Source organism: Nelumbo nucifera, chromosome 3 (assembly GCF_055504915.1).
Source record: "Nelumbo nucifera cultivar China Antique chromosome 3, China Antique-T2T, whole genome shotgun sequence".
Taxonomy (NCBI): domain Eukaryota; kingdom Viridiplantae; phylum Streptophyta; class Magnoliopsida; order Proteales; family Nelumbonaceae; genus Nelumbo; species Nelumbo nucifera.
Window position 1 is genome coordinate 14,358,661 of NC_142651.1, and position 19,379 is coordinate 14,378,039.

Genomic DNA, 19,379 nt, shown 5'->3' on the forward strand with positions numbered 1-19,379 from the left:
TTTAGATACAGTATCCCAGTCAACAAATATTAGTAGAAACCACACCAGATGGGTAGCAGTAATGGCTCCATAGATAGTATATGGGCACCAAGTTTCCTATAAAAGGGTCAACTCTGGTAATGGTGTATTTGACAGACTTTAAAGTTTACCATGTTAGAGCACCACAAATTACCTATTAGTTATGGGGTGAATCATGGTGGCCATTAACCGAGCAAAGCCTTTAGGGAGGGAGAGGGAGGGGGGAGGGAGAATTTTGTGGAGATGTCCCAAGAAAGAATTCTGCAAATATAAGAATAGCATTACCAAGGAGGCCTTTTGTATCGGGCAATATTTCTTTAATAAACTTGGTGGCGGAAAAAACTAATTGGTTAGAAAGGGGGCTTTGAGATGGAAGATATCGAGGTGATGAGATTGATAAATGGAGAAAGCACCAGAACCGGATGGGATTAATATGGCTGGCTTTCTACAAAGTGTGTTGGAACAGGGTTAAAATGTAATAGCAAAAAAAAAAAAAGAATCAGGATTAAGATGAGAGACATACTTCAAAGCCAGAAACTATTGATAGAGGGATTAATGCTGCTTTTGTTACTCTTATTCCAATGAAACATGGGACTATAGCACTGAAGGATTTCCATCCAATCTGCTTAATTCATATTCTATATAAATTGACTGTGAAGGTATTATCAAGAAGGCTTCAATCAATCATCCTAGATGTGGTGGGATCTACTCAAATGACTTTTGTAGAAGGGATACAGATTTTAGACAGATAATAGCTTGTCAGTGTATAGATGAAAATATTGAAGTAGAGAACCGGGGCGAATTTCTGAAATCAATTTAGAAAAGCATAGATCATGTGGAGTGGGAATTTTTGGATGAAGTGATAAAGCTCATGGGTTTTGGAGAAAATGGAGAGCCTAGATGTTCTCTTATATCTCTACAGTCCCTTTCCCCATATTGGTGAATAGTCAAACAGAAATTTTCCAGACTTCTGGAATCTGCAAAAAAGGGGCAACTGTCATTCATTTATTTGGTAAGTACAATTTGGTAGAGTTTACTTGGGAATTCTTCTTACTTTCAAGAGACAAAGGGCAGAATCATTTCAGCTGGAGGTTTCTTCTCAAGGTGGCTTACCTAATATTAGAGGTGGTAAAAGATTAAAAATGTTGTAGTGTTATACCTTTGGCTGTATGTTGGAAAGTGTGGAAAGGAAATAGACTAATTTTTGAAGACAGATTTAGAACAAGGAGGAAATTGGTAGAAAATATCCATTCAATGGTGATAGAGTGGGTGCTACATCATCCCAAATTCTAAGGAATCAAAAAAGGGGACCTTCAGTAAAGTTTTAGATCTGACATGGAAGTGGGTGACAGTACTTTGTTATGGGTAGGTTGTATTAATATGGGTAATGATAAGTATTACATATTTGGTTAAATCTCTTAAATGTTGATATAATTTTCTTACTCTCACCTGTGTGGTCAGAGATTTAATCACTTCTTTTGCAGCCATGCATTTTGCAGTTTTATCTTCTGCTAGAGAAGTGGCATCCTTCAGTTGCCTTGATGTCCTTTCTAGTTCAGCTTCCAAGAGTTGGGATTTGCAGGTAAGATCTTCTACCTATACAATCCAGGTAACGTCTGACTTAGCAACCTTGAAATTAACTTATACTAAACTATTATTCAGTCAAGTAGTTTTTTACGGGTCTAGTGATTATTCAGGGTATAATAACCCGTACCTGTAAGAGGCTAGAGTACCAATATCCATAAAGTAAGATACAGATACAGGTACTGGATACAACCCTGATATGCAATGAATACATCTTTGGATTACACTTATTTTTAAATTGAAAAAAAAACATTAAAATAAAGAAATAATGAAAACTAGCTTCAAACTTTCTATCACTCCATCATCCTCCATTCAGCAATATAAAAGCACTAATTGAACAATATGATAACAAAAAGACTAGAGAAAATTAAGTTATGGATGAATAAGCGAAAAATGTTAAGTTTTCTTCTTTAGTTTGTTCTTTGTGCATCTAGGAAATAGTTACCTGTGCCTTCAATCTAATAATTTCTTGGGTGAGGTTGTCATTTGTATGTTTTAGATCATCAACCATGACTTTAAGAGATGTATGACCAAGAAGAGGTGGTTTAGGGGTTGCAGAACGAGGTGGATTTGGCTTCATTGATGCAGATGTTGCATGGGAACCCACTATTACAGCAGGAGCAGAAGCAGAAGCAGAAAACATATTCTTTGAATATCCAACTGAGGAGGTTGATGTTTTCAATGAGGATAGTGAAACTCTGTTGGGAACAGCAGAGTTTAGGGAAATGTTGTGTTCTACTGTTATGTTGCCCTTGGACTGCCTGCTCTCAGCTTGCTTCATTGATTCAACTGAGGAGAGCCTTGAAAGTTGTCCACGTAATCTAGGATTTGACATCTCTTTTTCTGCAATATCACTGGAACTATGATGTATGCATCCACTTCGAGTCTTAAATAGTCGAGAAATTGATCTAGATTCAATTGACTTCTTAAGTTTATTGAAGCAATCATCACACACACGATAAGGCTTGTTAACATTTGGAGCCAATGAAGCTTTTAGAGATTTCCTACTGCTGCATGCTTTGCAAAAGACAAGCCCACAGTTATAGCAATTATGACGCTTTCTTCTGAAACCAAACGGATTATGACAACCAGAGCATACGGAATTATCAGTACCAGAAACCGATTTGTTGAGACAGATGATAGCAGTAAAATTTGAACCACACACAACACTCTTGACTTGTTTATCTTTCAAAGCTTCAACTAGTGCAGGAGTATTTCTGTCATCATTATCTCCATGTCCTAATTGGCCATTCGCTCCCTTTCCCCATGTGTAGACCTCCCCTTTTGAAGTCAAAATTGCTACATGATAAGAACCACATGCTATCTCCTCAACAAAGCAATTGCTGATTTTACCTTCAACACAAGTGGGATGCTTTCCATTGGATTCAGGACAACCCAATTGCCCATAAACTGTACTTCCCATGGTATATACTCGTCCTAAGGTTGTAAGAGCAATTGTAATGTCATACCCACAGGCCACTCGACAAAGGTCTAGATCATCCAAAGCAGTTACACGTGCTGGGGATAGTCTGGAATCTTTGTGCCCAAGTCGGCCTTTATCGCCATCTCCCCATGTGAATAGCTTTCCAGATGAAGAGCTACCAGAACTAGAGGACTTGACCATAACTTCCACAACAGCAGCAGTATGCCAAACACCGCAAGCTACCCTCACGGTCCGCAGTCCTTTAAGAGATTCCACTTCTCTTGGAATGCTTGTGCTGCTACGGTCCCCATGCCCTAGAGCACCGAAAGTTCCTTCACCAAATGTAAACAACTGACCCGATGAAGTTACAGCAGCTGTATGCCAAGGTCCACAAGAGATTGATGCCACATGTATTCCTTCCATTTGACAACTTACTTTTTTAGGGATCCAGTGACTGGCCTCACTTCCATGCCCAAGGAGACCAGAATTATGAGTACCATCACCCCACGTATAAAGATCTCCAGACAGTGTAACAGCACAAGTGTGATATTCACCACATGCTACTAGTTCAATATTCATGCCACTGAGAGTGTTGATGAGTTTTGGGTGAGAAACATCTGCTTCCACTCCATGCCCAAGCCTACCTCCTGACTCTTCTCCCCAACTAAAGATCTCCCCTTTCTTGGTGACTAAAACAGCATGCCTACCACCACAAGCAATACTGTGGACATTAAGAACCACCGTTGATTCAAGTGCCTTTGGAAGAAGTGAATCCATCCTGGCTGCAGATGAACTTCCAACTCTATGCATACCACCACCCAACACTCCTTCACCAGTGCCTTCTCCCCAGATAAAAACATCACCAAATGCACAAAAATCTTCGTGATATGATCCCTGGCTTGATGAGCTTACTGCACTAGATAAACTAACTCTGAAATTATCAACTGCAGACGATCGGCCATTTGAATTATCTGCAGTAGAAGATGAAAATGAGCCGAGAGTAGTAGCAATTGATTCTGACTGACTAGAACTCTTAGCAGCTGCAGTGTATGATATCACATCAGAGAATGCCTTTCCCAAAGCATTTTGTGGAGGACTCTCATAAGGAACCTGAATTCGTTGGGTGTCTCCGGGATCCTGTGTAAGCCGGGGAAACAAATTTGACACAAGAGTTGAATTAAAAAAGGTACTTAGTAGATCAATATTGTCTCATAAACATCAAAAAGGGAATCTTATGCAATGCATCATTGTCTTCACATACTGAAGCAAAGGGAGAGGTTCTTTGAGTAATGCCACGGGGACTATCTGATGAGATTCTATCATTCTTTGGTTCATTTCTACACTTGCGGTAGTTACCATGTGAAATCAATGCCTTGAGAGCAACAAACCATACCTCAGCCTCATCCTTATCTTTGCATATCTGGCAAAGGTTCATAATGTTTTAAACCAAGAAGGCTAAATGATGAAATAATATTAACATATGCTAAAGATAATCAGCCTATCTAATTATTCACTAGTTTCTTTTTATGTTGTTGATGGTGCCAAATTCGTATGCAGGCAAGACAAACAAAGCAGCAGCACATACCAAATCCAATGATCTGTCACTGTATATAAGAGAAAATGATTGATATTCCTTCTCAGGCCGAGGATACCGCTGAAATATCGCCTGAAAGGCATGAGACAAATAATACTCTCAAATATCTTATATACCAGCATGAAATAAATAGTAGATATGATCAACAGGAAAGATTGAAGGGATGGGAAAAAAATTTATAGCGGCATTAGTTAAAGCCTATGAACATTAGCCAACAACTACTAAGATCTCTTTTATGAGTATTCTTTGCCCATGAATGCCTTTATGAAGGCCTGAAATAAACATCTTAAATGTAGATGAGATGAATTCATTGTGACAACACAAAACACTTCTTTTTAAATGAATTTGATATGCATAATACCATGCCTCTTACAAAAAAAAAAAGAAGAAAAAGAAAATCATGAACTAAATGATCTGGGGAAAAAGAATGCCCATGAGATATCCTAGGAAGCCCATAAGACTTTTCCTTCTCAGTATTGTTTGTATTATGTTATGTCAGGTGGAGTTCATACCATTCTTTCATTGTTAGAAAATAGTTCTTATTGATTAGAGTTAATTTTTAATTGTTTTTGGAGTCTTACTTAGAGACTTCTTACTCCAAGAGAAATCTTGTCCACCTTTTCTATGCTCTAAATTTTAGGGTCTAAAACTTGTCCCTTTAGTTTACCTATCAAAAAAAATAAAAAATAAAAAAACTTGTCCATTTAGCTTGACCTTGGTGTCATCTTAAGTGCTTGTTAGTTTCTTAGATCTTCCAAATCTGATGTGACTTGGGAGAGGTATAGCCATTCTATAGATATGGTGTCACCTTGTGACCAGGATTTGAGTCTTTAGATTTCCTGTTTTAATTAAATTTTTTAGGTAATTCCTTGAAGGCCAAGAGTTAAAAAATAAGACTATAATGTCTTTAAAGTTTATAAATATGAAGCATCAAGAAAAACATTTGTAATTAGCCATGTCCTTTTGAGTGAAATTCTATTATACCCAGATACAAAAGGCAGTTTATCGTATTAGTCTATTAGATACTTTAATGAACTCTTATCCAATATTGCTTTTGTAGTGAGAATGGGCCGAATGGGCCTTAGTGTTCTTTATAGTAGTCGCTCAAGATTGAACAAACACTTAAAGGAGAAGAAAAAAAATAAGAAAAGAAGAGGGAGAAAAGAGAGAGAGAGAGAGAGAGAGATTTTGATAAAAGAGAGTTGGGTTGTTGTTTGAAACAGACGCCCCCCTCTTAAATTTATATACATAGTATCATACTTGTAAAAGGACTGAATTGCTTACATGGCAAGATAAGATAAGATAAAGCTGAAAAAAGACTAATCCTAATCTTATAAAAGACTAGTCCTAATCTTATAAAAGATTAGTCCTAATCTTATCATAAAGAACTAATCCTAATCATAACTTATTGCTGACATATGAACAGTGGGGACCACCTTAGTGGGGTCCACATTAGTGTTCTCTACACTCCCCCTCAAATCGGGAATAGATGTTTGTCATTCCCAACTTGCATAGATTTGCCTCTAACTTCAATATGCTTAGTTCTGTCGTGTTGTACCGGATTATGGGCTATATTGATGGCAGCCTGATTATCACAGTACAACATCAAGGGTTTCTCATAAACAATACCTAACTCCTCAAATAATGATCTCAACCATAGAATCTCAGCTACACCATTTTCCATGGACCTATATTCAGCTTCAGCACTGGAACGAGAAATGACATTTTGTTTCTTACTCCTCCAAGAGACAAGGTTACCTCCTACAAAAGCACAATATCCAAAGGTAGATCTTCGATCATCAACACACCCAGCCCAATCAGCATCTGTGTAAACTCCTATCTTCATGTGATCATTATTCTTGAATAAAATGCCTCTGCTTGGGCACCTTTTCAAATATGCTAGTATCCTCTCAACTGCAAGGAAGTGAGTAGTCCTAAGAGAGTGCATATACTGACTAACCACACTGACTGCATAACTGATGTCGGGTCGAGTGAGACAAAGATAGAGAAGTTTTCCAACTAACTGCTGGAACATAGCTTTATCTTCAAGGGGCTATCCACCCTCTGCATTGATCTTGTGATTTTGCAATAGGTGTGTTAGCAGGCTTAACACCCAACTTTCCTGTTTCTTCCAACATGTCAAGAACATACTTTTTTTGAGAAACAAAAATCCCATGCTCGGATCTGGCTACCTCAATGCCCAAGAAGTATCGTAGTTCTCCCAGATCTTTTACCTCAAACTCTTAATGAAGGAGTTGTTTAAGGAACTCAATCTCAGTATTATCATTTCCTGTTACTACAATATCATCCACATACACAGCAAGCAAGGTTAAGGAAGAATCCACTCTCTTAATAAACAAGGTGTGGTCTGACTGGGCCTGTACATATCCGAACCTTTCAAGGGCTTGTCTAAATCTATCAAACCAAGCTCTAGGGGACTTTTTAGTCCATACAAGGCTTTGTTCAACCGACAAACCTTCTTTCCTGTCTCTGTACCATAAAATCCAGGAGGCAGCTGCATGTAAACTTCTTCTTGCAAGTCTCCGTTGAGGAAGGCATTTTTAACATCCATCTAATACAACGACTAAGAGTAGCTAGCTGCAAGAGATAATAAGACTCTGATAGTGGTCATCTTTGCTACTGGTGCAAAAGTTTCCCAACGGTCAATACCATATGTTTGAGTAAATCCTTTTGCAACTAACTGGGCCTTATACCTTTCAATAGAACCATCAACATTATGTTTCACAGTGAAAACCCATCTACATCCAACCGGTTTCTTACCTTTAGGCTGATCAACTATCTCCCAAATATTGTTTCTGATGAGGGCATCCATTTATGCTTTTATTGCATCTTTCCATTCTGGTACTTCCAATGCTTCCTGTATTGTTCTGGGAATGGGAACATTGGCAACGGATGCAAGAAAAGACTTATAGGAGGGAGACAAATGATCGTAGGACAAGAACTGAGAAATGATGTGAGCTGTGGATGTGGTGCAACGATGCTTGCCCTTACGAACTGCTATGGGAAGACCAAGATCATCTAATGAAGGTGAAGGCTCCATGGTGGGATGTCTCTCATCTGTAGTATCTGTGGTACCTGGATCTGGCTCTGCAGAAGGAACTGGGGCTATTGTGGTACCGGGATCTGGATCTGCAGAGGAGACTGGGACTGGCCTACACTATTGATGTCCGAAATCAACCTGTCTCCATCATCTGTGATAGACTCTCACATCTCTACATCTCTGACAGCCCTCCCCATTACACCCCTCTTCACTTAATGGGACAGGTAAAGGAACTTCTAACGAGTTAATCCCAACCTTACTACTCTCCCCCTGAGGAGAAACCCTTGGATTAATAGGGTACATCTTCAAAGAAAGTGACATCCATTGAGACAATTTTTTTCCCAGAAATAGGTTTATAGCAGCAATATCCCTTTTGAGTTTGTGCATAACCAAGGAAAATACATTTTGAGGTCTTAGGACCAAACTTGGAACGATGAGAGCCAAGAATCTGAACAAAGCATGTACAACCAAAGGTTTTAAGGGGAATGGTAAATAACTCTTTATCAGGATATAAGAGGGTAAATGGAGGTTTCATGTCAAGAACCCATTAAGGAATCCTATTGATGAGATACACTGCTATAAGAATAGCATCCCCCTAGAAACGTATAGGCACATTGGAGGTAAACATAATGCTTCTAGCTACCTCCAATATGTGTCTATTCTTTCTTTCAGCAACCCTATTTTGTTGTGGTGTATGAGGACAAGTACTCTGATGGATAATCCCATGTTCAAGCAAATAAAAGGCTAATGGGTTTGCAAAATATTCTTTCGCATTATCAGATCTAAAAATTTTGATTTTGACCCCAAATTGGGTTAAAATCATCTAATGAAAGATCTGGGTTAATGCTGGAACCTCATCTCGAGAACGCATGAGATAAATCCACGAAAAACGAGTATAATCATAAAAAAACAGTAGGAAATATCTGTACCCCCCCATGGTAGTGGTATGGTATGGTCCCCAAACATCAATATACACAATTTCAAAGGGAATATTACTTTTATTATTACTTAATGAATAGGTTGTCCTATAGTGTTTTGCAAATTCACAACTCTCACATTTCAAACTAGACATCTGGATAGATTCAAATAAACTAGGAAACAAACTCTTCAAAGCCAGAAAAGATAAATGACCCATCCTATTATGCCAAAGCATAGCCTGATCAACAGACTGAGAAACACAAAACCTCTTAGTCTCACTATCTTCCCAATGAGGACTCCCTCTAAGCAGATAGACTCCATTTGCCTCACGGCCAGTCCCAATCACCTTCCTTGTCTCCAGATCTTGAAAAACACATCGATCCGGAAAAAAAGATTACTGAACAATTCTGGTTTTTTGTAATGCTACTAACTGAAAGCAAGTTAGTACTAAGCTTAAGAACATGCAAAACCAAAGATAAGGAAATAGCATTAGACAACTTGATGTCTCCCTTGCCAGAAATAGGAACGAGGGAGCCATCAACAATGGACACTTTGTCTCTGCTTGAAAATAAGTGATAGGCAGTAAATAGTGACGGCAAGCCAGTCATATAGTTAGATGCACCAAAATCTATTATCCATGAATATTCTGTATTATCTGTAGCTGAGGCATGGTGAGCTGAGGCCCGATTACCTGAATGAGCAAAAGCTGAGGTAAGGGGTGCTGATGGTGTCTGAGGAGGTGGAGCTGAATTACCAACTTCATTTTCCAGCTGAATTAGAGCAGCTCGGTCAGCAACTAGAGTGTCTAGAGGATTGGCTCTTGTGCTAGATGAGATTGTACTATCAGTGTTAACAACCATATTTGTATTCCCCTTTTTGTTTCTGAGTTTTGCTGGAACTAGATGTGGATGCAACTTCCAACAAGTCTCTTTAGTATGTTTAGGTTTCTTGCAATGCTCACATACTAGGTCCTTCTTAGCTCATTCTTCATGTCTCTATCCTTATCACCCCCAGATTCAAAAGGCTATTGCTATAGCAACTTTTCTCCTAGTCTCTTCGCTGTGCACTAAGGAATAGGCCTGGGACAGAGTTACATTGTCTCTTGTCAACAATTGCTGCTTCACAATATCATATTCTGAATTTAGACCAGCCAGGAACTCAAACACTCTATTACTTTCAATCTGCTTTCTGTAAATTTGTGCATCCTTCTGACTTTCCCATTCAATTGATTCAAGGTGGTCAAATTCATGCCATGGGGATTTCAAGATTGAAAAATAAACAGAAACTTGTTTCTCACCTTGCTTGAGATTTTTAACCTCACATTTCAGCTCATAAGCCCTAGCAACATTAAGGGGCTGAGAGTAGGTTTCTTTTACAATATCCCATATTTCTTTAGCTGTTTTTGCCCATAAGTAATTTTGGCTGATGTGTGGCTGCATGGAATTGCACAACCATGTCATCACCAAATAATTTTCCTGAATCCACTTAGCATAAGTGGTGTTAGAGCTAGCCGAATAAGGGTAGATTAGTCAATTGACTTATGTTAAGTTATGTGCTTATGTGGCAGTCTTTATAGAGACTTCCTGTCCCATACTTAAGTGGGGGCAGTTTAGTCTTTATACTACTAATTAGAGCCTAATCAATATTAAGGGTCGGCTAATAGGGTTTAACCTATTAGGTTCGATTGTTCTTTCATCTTCTTCTTCTTCTCCTCTTCTACTGGTTCGAACTACTATAGCAACAAAGAAAACATGGTATCAGAGCAGGATGTTGCCCTCTAATCTCCTCACAGATTCGTGACCTGCTCCTTTCTGCTCGTGGCCTCTTCTTTTTCTTCTTTCTGGGCTGACAATGGAGAACACAGGTTCGGCCTAGGTCTGAGAACACCTCAGTTCCTCTTTCTCTGCACAGGACCTGTTTTTTTTTCAAGAGAACAACTTTAGTAGTGAATGGTCGACTGAAGCTCTCAAAAGAAGGTTGGTTACCTCCTTTTTTTGTGCTGTTGATATTTCTGGGTTGAAAGTCTTCAAAAATCTGTGAGGACTGATCATAACCTAGAGAACTAGGTTGTTGTTGCCTTGGTTCTTGGAAAAAGGTCCAAGAACAGGCTGTGTTTACAGTGGCCGAATGGTGTAAGGGTTACTGCAGGTGGCCGAATGGTGTAAGGGGTACTGCAGTGGAATAGTTGAGTTTTCTTTGGACTTGTAGTGCCCTCTGAAAAAGGTCAGACAGGTCTACACCATGTGTGACAGCTATGGTTGTGTTGTGGTGCTTGTGATGCACAATCTCTGTTGAGTAGCTGTAAGAGGGCTTGTATGTGGTCAGTAAATGCTGAATTAATGTCAGTGTGATTCATGGTTTTGTGAAATCAGTAGTGGTGTGAACAAGAACAAAAGCTTGTGTACCTATCATTGTGTTTGGGGACTGCTGTAGTTCCTGGAACATCAAACTCCTGACAACAGTACTTAGTTGGTGACTGGGAATTCAGATTAGAAGCAGCATTGGAAGAGCATCATGGCAGCAACTGGAGATGGCTGTAGTGATCAGAAACCTAGTGTGGTGTTTTCCTCTGACTATCTGGGTGTACAGATGACTTCAATTAAACTTAATGGTGAGAACTATGTTCCATGGGCCAAGTCAGTAGAAGTTTTTCGCAAGGCATGGAGGAAAGTGAAGCATGTGAAGGAAGATAAACCACCAGTTGACTCTTCAAGGTTTGATGATTGGGAATAGGAAGATGCCCAAATTATGACATGGTTATGGAATAGTATGGAACCCAAAATATGTGCCAACTTTATGTTCTTAGATACAACTAAGGACATATGGGAACATGCCAAGAAGCTGTATTCTGGGCAGGATAATACTACCAAGGGTATATCAACTCTATCAGGATTATTTTGATCTGTAGCAAGGGAATAAAACCCTAGAAGAGTACTATGCCAGTATGAAGAACCTCAGAAATGAACTCAATGTCTATCATCCCCTCACTCCAGATGCTAAGGTTCAGCAACAACAGAGGGAACAACTAGATGTCACTAGGTTCTTAGTGGGGTTGAAATCAGAATATGAACCAGTTAGGGCCCAAATATTAGGGGGCTCTACTCTTCCTACACTTGAGGAAGTGTTTGCACGACTTTATAGGATTTCTTTGGGACCTACAGAGAATCCCACACAGTCTGATAGATCAGCATTTGTGATTGCTAGAGGAGGTGGATTTGGTACTAAAGGGGGAGGACATGCCTCCCGAGGAGGTCGTGGTGGTTCCGTATTTGGCCGTGGTGGTGGTTGTGACTCAGGGGGAGGTCGTGGCAAAGGAAAAAGTAACTCTACAAGGAAGTGTACCCATTGTGGCAGGGACGGACATTCGGTAAATTTCTGTTATGATCTCCGTGGCCCTCCTTGTACATGAGCCAATCATGCTGTAGCTGGTGGGGTTGATGTCAGTGATAACCAACAGGCAGATCTAACTCCTTCCACATCTGCATCTGTTTCCAGGAAGGAGATGGTGAGTGTACCGCGTGATGAGTATGAGCGGTTCCTCCAGACTACTTCACAACATACTACTGCCACCCTTGCCCACTCAGGTATAGCTTGTCTATCATCCAAACCCTCTCCCTGGATTATTGACTCTGGAGCCTCTGATCACATGACCGGGACTCTAGGTGTGTTCTCTTCCCTCTCTGAAACTTCCACATCTCAAACTGTTACCCTTGCCAACGGTTCCTCTTCTCCCATTTGTGGTGTTGGTAATGTTGACACGGCTTCTCTTTCTTTATCATTTGTTCTATATGTCCCCAAATTTCCATTCAATCTTATGTCTGTTAGTAAATTAACCAAGACTCTTAATTGCTCTATTACATTTTTCCCTTCCTTTTGTGTTTTTCAGGATCTCAAGACGAGGAAGAAGATTGGTGGGGGGCATGAGGCTGGTGGATTGTATTACCTTGACGGTGGCGATCGTCAGTTGCACTTCAGACTTCTCTCACTCCTCTACAGTGGCATTGTCAACTGGGACATCCATCTCTCAAGGCACTCAAGATACTGGTTCCGTCTTTGAGTCATTTGTCGTCATTATAGTGTGAGTCGTGTCAGTATGGGAAACATCGTCGTGTTCCCTTCAGTCCTAGAGTTGAAAGTCGTATATTGAGTCCTTTTGCTTTGGTTCATTCAGATGTTTGGGGCCCGATCAAAATAGTCTTATAATGGTTACAAGTATTTTGTCACTTTTATTCATGATTGTTCAAGGATGACATGGATTTACTGAATGAAAAAAAGGAGTGAATTATTTTCCATTTTTCAAAAATTTCATGCTGAAATACGTACACAATTTAGTGTTCCAATCAAAGTTCTTCGTTCAAATAATGGTCGTGAATACTTTCTTACTTCCTTTCAACAGTATTTAGAACAGCATGGCATCATTCATCAAACTTCATGTGCATCCACTCCTCAACAAAATGGGGTGGCTGAACAAAAGAACCGTCATCTCCTTGAAACTGTTCGGTCTATTCTTCATCATATGAGTGTTCCTAAACGGTTTTGGAGTGATGCTGTACTTACTGCATGTTTCCTCATTAATCGGATGCCCTCCTTCATTCTTCATGGTCGGTCTCCCTTCTCTATCTTGTTCCCCACCTTGTCTCCCTTTCCATTAACACCTTGTATCTTTGGTTGTGTGTGCTTTGTTCACAATCTAAGTCCTGGAATAGACAAGCTGGATGCACACTCCATTAAGTGTGTCTTTCTTGGCTACTCTCAGACTCAAAAAGGGTACAAGTGTTACAATCCCATTACTCGGAAGTGCTATGCCTGTCCTGATGTCACCTTTTTTGAGTTTGTCCCCTTCTTCTCAGGACCTGAAGTATCTGTGTCTCCACCTTTGCTTCCTCTTCCTCTTCCAGTCCGTGATCCCATTCCGGGTGTTCCTGTTGGGATTTACCCTTCACCTCCTCCCGTGCAGATCCCTACTAAACGACCACCCATCCGACACATGTATACTCATCGACAGACACCGGCTCCTCCTCCAGCTTCTACCTTGTCTGCGAATCCTATTGTTGCTCCTGTCCCTGAACCCTCATGACTTGATCTACCCATTGCTTTACGAAAAGGTAAACGTAGTTGTACCCTCCATCCCATTTCCAATTTTGTTTTAGTATCTCGCCTTTCCGCTTCGCATCGCCAGTTTGTTTCACTATTGTCATCTATTTCTATACCTAAGAATGTCCAAGGGGCTCTTAGCTCACTTGGGTGGCGGCAGGCAATGGAGAAAGAACTCTCTGCCCTTCAGCATACTCACACGTGGGAGCTCACTACTCTTCCACCTGGTAAGCATGTTGTGGGTTGTAAATGGGTATATACTGTTAAATACTTGCCAAATGGTAGTGTGGAGCGTGTGAAGGCCAGACTTGTTGCTAAAGGTTGTTCACAGTTGTATGGAGTAGACTATATGGAGACCTTCTCTCCAGTGGCTAAGATTGGCTCTGTCCGTGTGCTAATTTCCTTGACAGTTATGCATGATTGGCCCTTGTTTCAACTTGACATTAAAAATGCCTTCCTTCATGGTGACCTTATGGAGGAAGTATATATGGAGCAACCACCTGGGTTTGTTGCTCAGGGGGAGGATGGTAAAGTGTGCAGACTGAAAAAGGCAATTTATGGGTTAAAACAATCGCCTCGTGCTTGGTTTGGGAAGTTTAGTGAAGTGGTGAAGAATTTTGGAATGAAACAATGCCAGGTTGACCACTTGGTGTTCAACTATGATTCAGAAGCCGAAAATGTTTTATTAGTGGCCGTCTATGTGGATGATATCGTCATAACTGGTAGTGACAAATTGGGGATTGATAAACTAAAGGTCTTTCTGCAAAATCTTTTTCAAACAAAAGACCTTGGGACATTGAAGTATTTCTTGGGTATAGAAGTTGCTAGATCAAGACAAGGTGTAAACCTGTGCCAAAGAAAATATGTTCTTGATCTACTGGATGAAACAGGACTGTTAGGTGCAAAACCGGTTGAAACTCCTATGGAACCAAATGTTAAGTTGAGCAGTGATACAGGGAAAATATTTGATGATCCTGGAATGTATAGACGACTAGTGGGGAAGCTGAACTATTTGACTATCACGAGACCAGACATCTCCTTTGCAGTCAGTGTGGTGAGCCAATTTATGCAGAAACCTCGTATACCTCACTGGGATGCAGTTCTTAGAATTGTAAGGTACCTGAAGGGAGCTCCGGGCTGTGGGTTATTGTACAAACCAGGAGGAAAACTTGAAGTAATTGGGTATACAGATGCAGATTAGGCAGGCTCTGTGTCTGATAGAAGATCTACTATAGGTTATTGCACATTTCTTGGACAAAATCTTGTGACATGGAAGAGTAAGAAGCAGACGGTTGTGGCTAGAAGCAGTGTTGAAGCCGAGTACAGAGCCATGGCACACACTACATGTGAATTAGTATGGCTAAGTAATCTCCTACAAGAAATCGGGTTCTCCATGGATAAATCTATGAAATTGTACTGTGACAATCAAGCTGCACTCCACATCTCATCCAACCCTGTTTTTCATGAGAGAACAAAGCACATAGATATTGATTGCCACTTTGTGAGGGAGAAGGTCCTTATTGGAGAGATAAGCACAATGGGAAGATTTGTTTACAAAAGGCTTAAGCTTAGGGAGAGTGAACTATATATGTAACAAGCTGGGATTATATGACATATATTCCTAGCTTGAGGGGGAGTGTTAGAGCTAGCCGAATAAGGGTAGATTAGTCAATTGACTTTTGTTAAGTTATGTGCTTATGTGGCAGTCTTTATAGAGACTTCCTGTCCCATACTTAAGTGGGGGCAGTTTAGTCTTTATACTACTAATTAGAGCCTAATCAATATTAAGGGTCGGCTAATAGGGTTTAACCTATTAGGTTCGACTGTTCTTTCATCTTCTTTTTCTTCTTCTCCTCTTCTACTGGTTCGGACTACTGTAGCAATAGAGAAAACAAATGGGATCCTCCTTATTTGGTTCCTTCACATCTCCCAACAAATAGTTCAGCTTTCCTCTTCCCCCAATGGCCATCATGGCTGATTGGGCCCACTCTAAGTAGTTTGAACCATCAAACTTTACAGTTGTAATCTGGAAGGTGTTTTCAGTGATGCCACCTGAACCAATCCCAAAAACACCCTCCCCTTGGTGCTTGAACTCCATTCTTGGTTGGGGGTTAAGCAAAAAACACCTTCTATTTACTGTAACAATCAGCCTATTGGGTTTGAAAACTAATGACAGTAGGTCTAGAAGCAGAAATCAGATTCAAAGAAAGAAAAAATTTCCAATTCACTGTATCAATCAGTCTACTAAATCTGAGAACTAATAGCAATTGGCCTAGGTACAGAACTCCAAAAACAGAGATCAGAGAACAGAAATCTGATAGCAGCCAAACTTAAAAACAAGTCTAATCTCTTATCCGGACACAGTAACAGTCTTGGATTTCAGGGTTTTCTCTTAAAACCCAAGAAGAGAAAAAGAAAAAAATTCTATATAGCCGTACCTCACAAATTAAGCTATCCTTGCTGCTGCCCTCAAGAAGGAGTAAGACCTTACCCAGGAATTTCTGAAAAAACCTGATCTTGATTAAAAAATCTTCCTGAAATTCTGATCGCCAACTTCAGTTTGCTCAAAACTGATCTTGATTCTGATCAACCCAAGAAACTTCTGAAACAGAACTGATCTCGGAGAAAAATTCTTCTTGATTGCCACCTTCAGTCTTGATGAGAGAACCAAAAAATCTGATTGGCACCTCCAATCTTGATCAAAGACCTAACCTTGATCACTTAATTCTTCTCTGATTCTTCCTAATTACAAGGAGCAATTTCCAATCCTTGGACAGTTGCTGAAGACTTCTTGTAGTCTCCAAGAATCAGCCGAATGAAAAAAAAACAGCCCTAAATAATTCTCATGTGGTCGGCTGAATTAATTCCACATGAGAAACCCTAGATCGAATGCTCTGATACCAAGTAGTCGCTCAAGATTGAACAAACACTTAAAAGGAGAAGAGAAAAAATAAGAAAAGAAGAGGGATAAAAGAGAGAGAAAGATAGAGAGCTCGAGAGAGATTTTGATAAAAGAGAGTTAGGTTGTTGTTTGAAACAGCCGTCCCCCTCTTAAATTTATATACATAGTATCATACTTGTAAGGGCTGAATTACTTACATGGCAAGATAAGATAAGATAAAGCTGAAAAAAGACTAATCCTAATCATATAAAAGACTAGTCCTAATCTTATCATAAAGAACTAATCCTAATCATAACTTATTGCTGACATACGAACAGTGGGGACCACCTTAGTGGGGTCCACATTAGTGTTCTCTACATTTAATTCTTTTAACTAGTATTTAAAAGTTATGCTTCTTAGTTATGGGCCTTCTTTTATTTTCTTTAATTATTTCTTTAGTGATGGCCGCCCCATTAAGGGCATCCAAGTAATAGTACTTAGAATTAGAATTATTAATTGTTTGCTGAAAGATTGTAGCTGAAGTAGTAGCTAAATTATTAATTGTAGCTGAATTATTAATTGTTTCCCAGAATCGATTCTTTCCAAAGGTTGAAGGGAAGCCCTAATAGTTTAATGGAGAAACCGCCTTCTTCTGGATCGACTTCATTGCAGATTGGGACCCAGTTTTGAATTTGTATCAGCCCATCCTCAGTTCTTACTGTGCTGAAACTCAATTCTCACCACCCACGTCAAGGATTGTTTTCTTCTCAGAAAACGGCAAAAGAACAGCATCGCCATCAACACCCAATCTCTCTGCCACTGCGTTAAGGACTTTTGTCCAATCCCTTACCACCTTATCTGCCTTTAACACCATTCTGTGCTCCCAGTTGCTTCCTTCTTCATCGAGAGTTATCTTTCGAAGAACAGTTGCAGAGTTTACTAAGACCTCTTGACAGAGCGGGGCGTGCTTCTTACTCGACGCTAGTAAACAGAGGGAGGTGGAGTTACAAACCAATTGGCTTCCATTAGGCTCTTCGCCCTTCCTCTCAACCTTCACTAGGAAAGCTTGAAGGTTCCTAGCAAAGGAGCTCCAACCTTGCTCCCTTGGCCCCTTCGGCACACAAATCATCTGCTTCTTGTTGATGCCAAAATACTCTGTTACTGTGAAGAACCAGCCCCTCTCGTTTTTCCTAAGTACTGCATCATATCTTCTACCACTGCAACTCAGTGAGTTTTTCCAACCTTCTTCCTTGATAGTATTGACTACTCCATCAACAAAACCTTTCAGCCAACTGCAAGCTTCCTCTGGTAGAATAATCGTTGCCCTATTTCCTTCCCTGATCTTCAAGTACGACTTGCCCTTTGTCCGTCCCTGCTCGAATAGGAATTTCTTTGACTCTATAGCCAGCTCCATTCACCACTTCCCCACCTGAGTGAAACTTCCCATCTTACGGAACGTTGAGTAGCTAGAGTTTCTCATCAAACTCCATTCAATACATAATGACCCATATCATTCTACTTAGCGGGAAAAGGATCATGGATAGTTTTATATATATGTAAGTAGAAAAGAAAATGTATAGGCCCATGTTCTAGCTTATAGGGCCTGTAAGGATAGAAGGAACTTGGATTTTCAGTTTACTGCTGCTGAGATTCATGTAAACCTTTTTAGGCAGTTAATGAAATGCTAGTCCCCTTGTTAAAAAAGGATATGTTTAGATTTTTTTTGAGAAAAGTTAATCATTTCTACTTTCCATGCCATCCTTAAATACAGTTTCCCTTCTTTAACTTCATTCGTTTTCTCTTGTTCCCCAACATGTGAGAACTCCCTGAAGGTCCAATGAATTAGCCTGAACAGAGAAAGTGTAAGAAATAATACTGGACTATTACCAAGGATGGTGAGTCCCATGTCAAATTGCAAGCAGTTCACATCTTTAAACTGAAAGAATGACCTTTTATGCAGAAAGTTCTTGTTCTATTCCTTTCCTTTTTTCTTTTATAACATTTCATTGAGTAGAAATCACTGATTGCAGATTTAGTTGAATTTCTTGTGAAGGGAAAGAGGAGGAAGATGAAGATTTCAGCAGTAGAGAAGAAAAGAGGAGAAAAGAGTAGGAAGTCAACCAGGATTCTTAGATAAACCCTAGCTGCCAACCCCTCATTATAATTTATACATAACTTAAAGGATGAGATATTACAAGGATGCCCTCAGTAGGGCGGCTACTAATGTAGCTGAACAGTCACAACTTGAAAACATAAACTAATGGGCCTAAAGCCCAACAACTTCCTAACTAAATAACTTAAAATAAGAATAAAAACAATTAGGCCCAACTCAACACTCCCCCTCAAGTTGGGAGTAAATGTCACACATTCCCAACTTGCGTAGATCATGCTCCAGCTTGTTCTTTGCAACAACTTTTGTGAGAACATCAGCGAGCTGCAGATCAGAAGCAATGTATGGAAGACAAACTTCTCCAAAAGTCACTCTTTCTCTGATAAAATGTTTAGCCACTTCAATGTGCTTAGTTCGGTCATGTTGGACTGGGTTATGAGCAATGTTAATTGCTGCTTGGTTATCACAGTACAACATCATAGGTTCTTCTGCCTATACACCAATTTCTTCTAATAGGGAATGGATCCAGAGAAGTTCTGAAACTCCATGTGCCATGGCCCTGTATTCAGCTTCAACACTTAATCTTGCCACTACTGTTTGTTTCTTACTCTTCCACGAGACAAGGTTACCCCCAACAAGGGTGCACACTCCTGAAGTTGATCTCCTGTCGTCAAGGCATCCTGCCCAATCTGCATC

The 19,379-nt window shown here is 40.0% G+C and overlaps 1 protein-coding gene across 6 annotated transcripts in view; it reads right to left on the minus strand.

Annotated features, from left to right (window-relative positions):
• LOC104602902 (PH, RCC1 and FYVE domains-containing protein 1-like) overlaps window positions 1-19,379 on the minus strand; it is an 81,074-nt gene that overhangs the window by 2,881 nt on the left and 58,814 nt on the right. For 4 of the 6 annotated variants that reach the window (XR_016084365.1, XM_088901822.1, XM_088901820.1 and 1 more), the window contains 4 exons: window positions 4,611-4,691; window positions 4,287-4,445; window positions 2,048-4,162; window positions 1,468-1,614 (listed from right to left, as the gene is read on the minus strand). Coding sequence is in view for 5 of the 6 variants with exons in the window: in XM_088901822.1 (XP_088757948.1) it covers window positions 1,468-1,614; window positions 2,048-4,162; window positions 4,287-4,445; window positions 4,611-4,691 (2,502 nt within the window). In the remaining variant the exon portion in view is untranslated. The remainder of the gene's footprint in view (window positions 1-1,467; window positions 1,615-2,047; window positions 4,163-4,286; window positions 4,446-4,610; window positions 4,692-19,379) is intronic. The other 2 variants (XM_088901823.1, XM_088901821.1) reach the window with 1 other exon arrangement.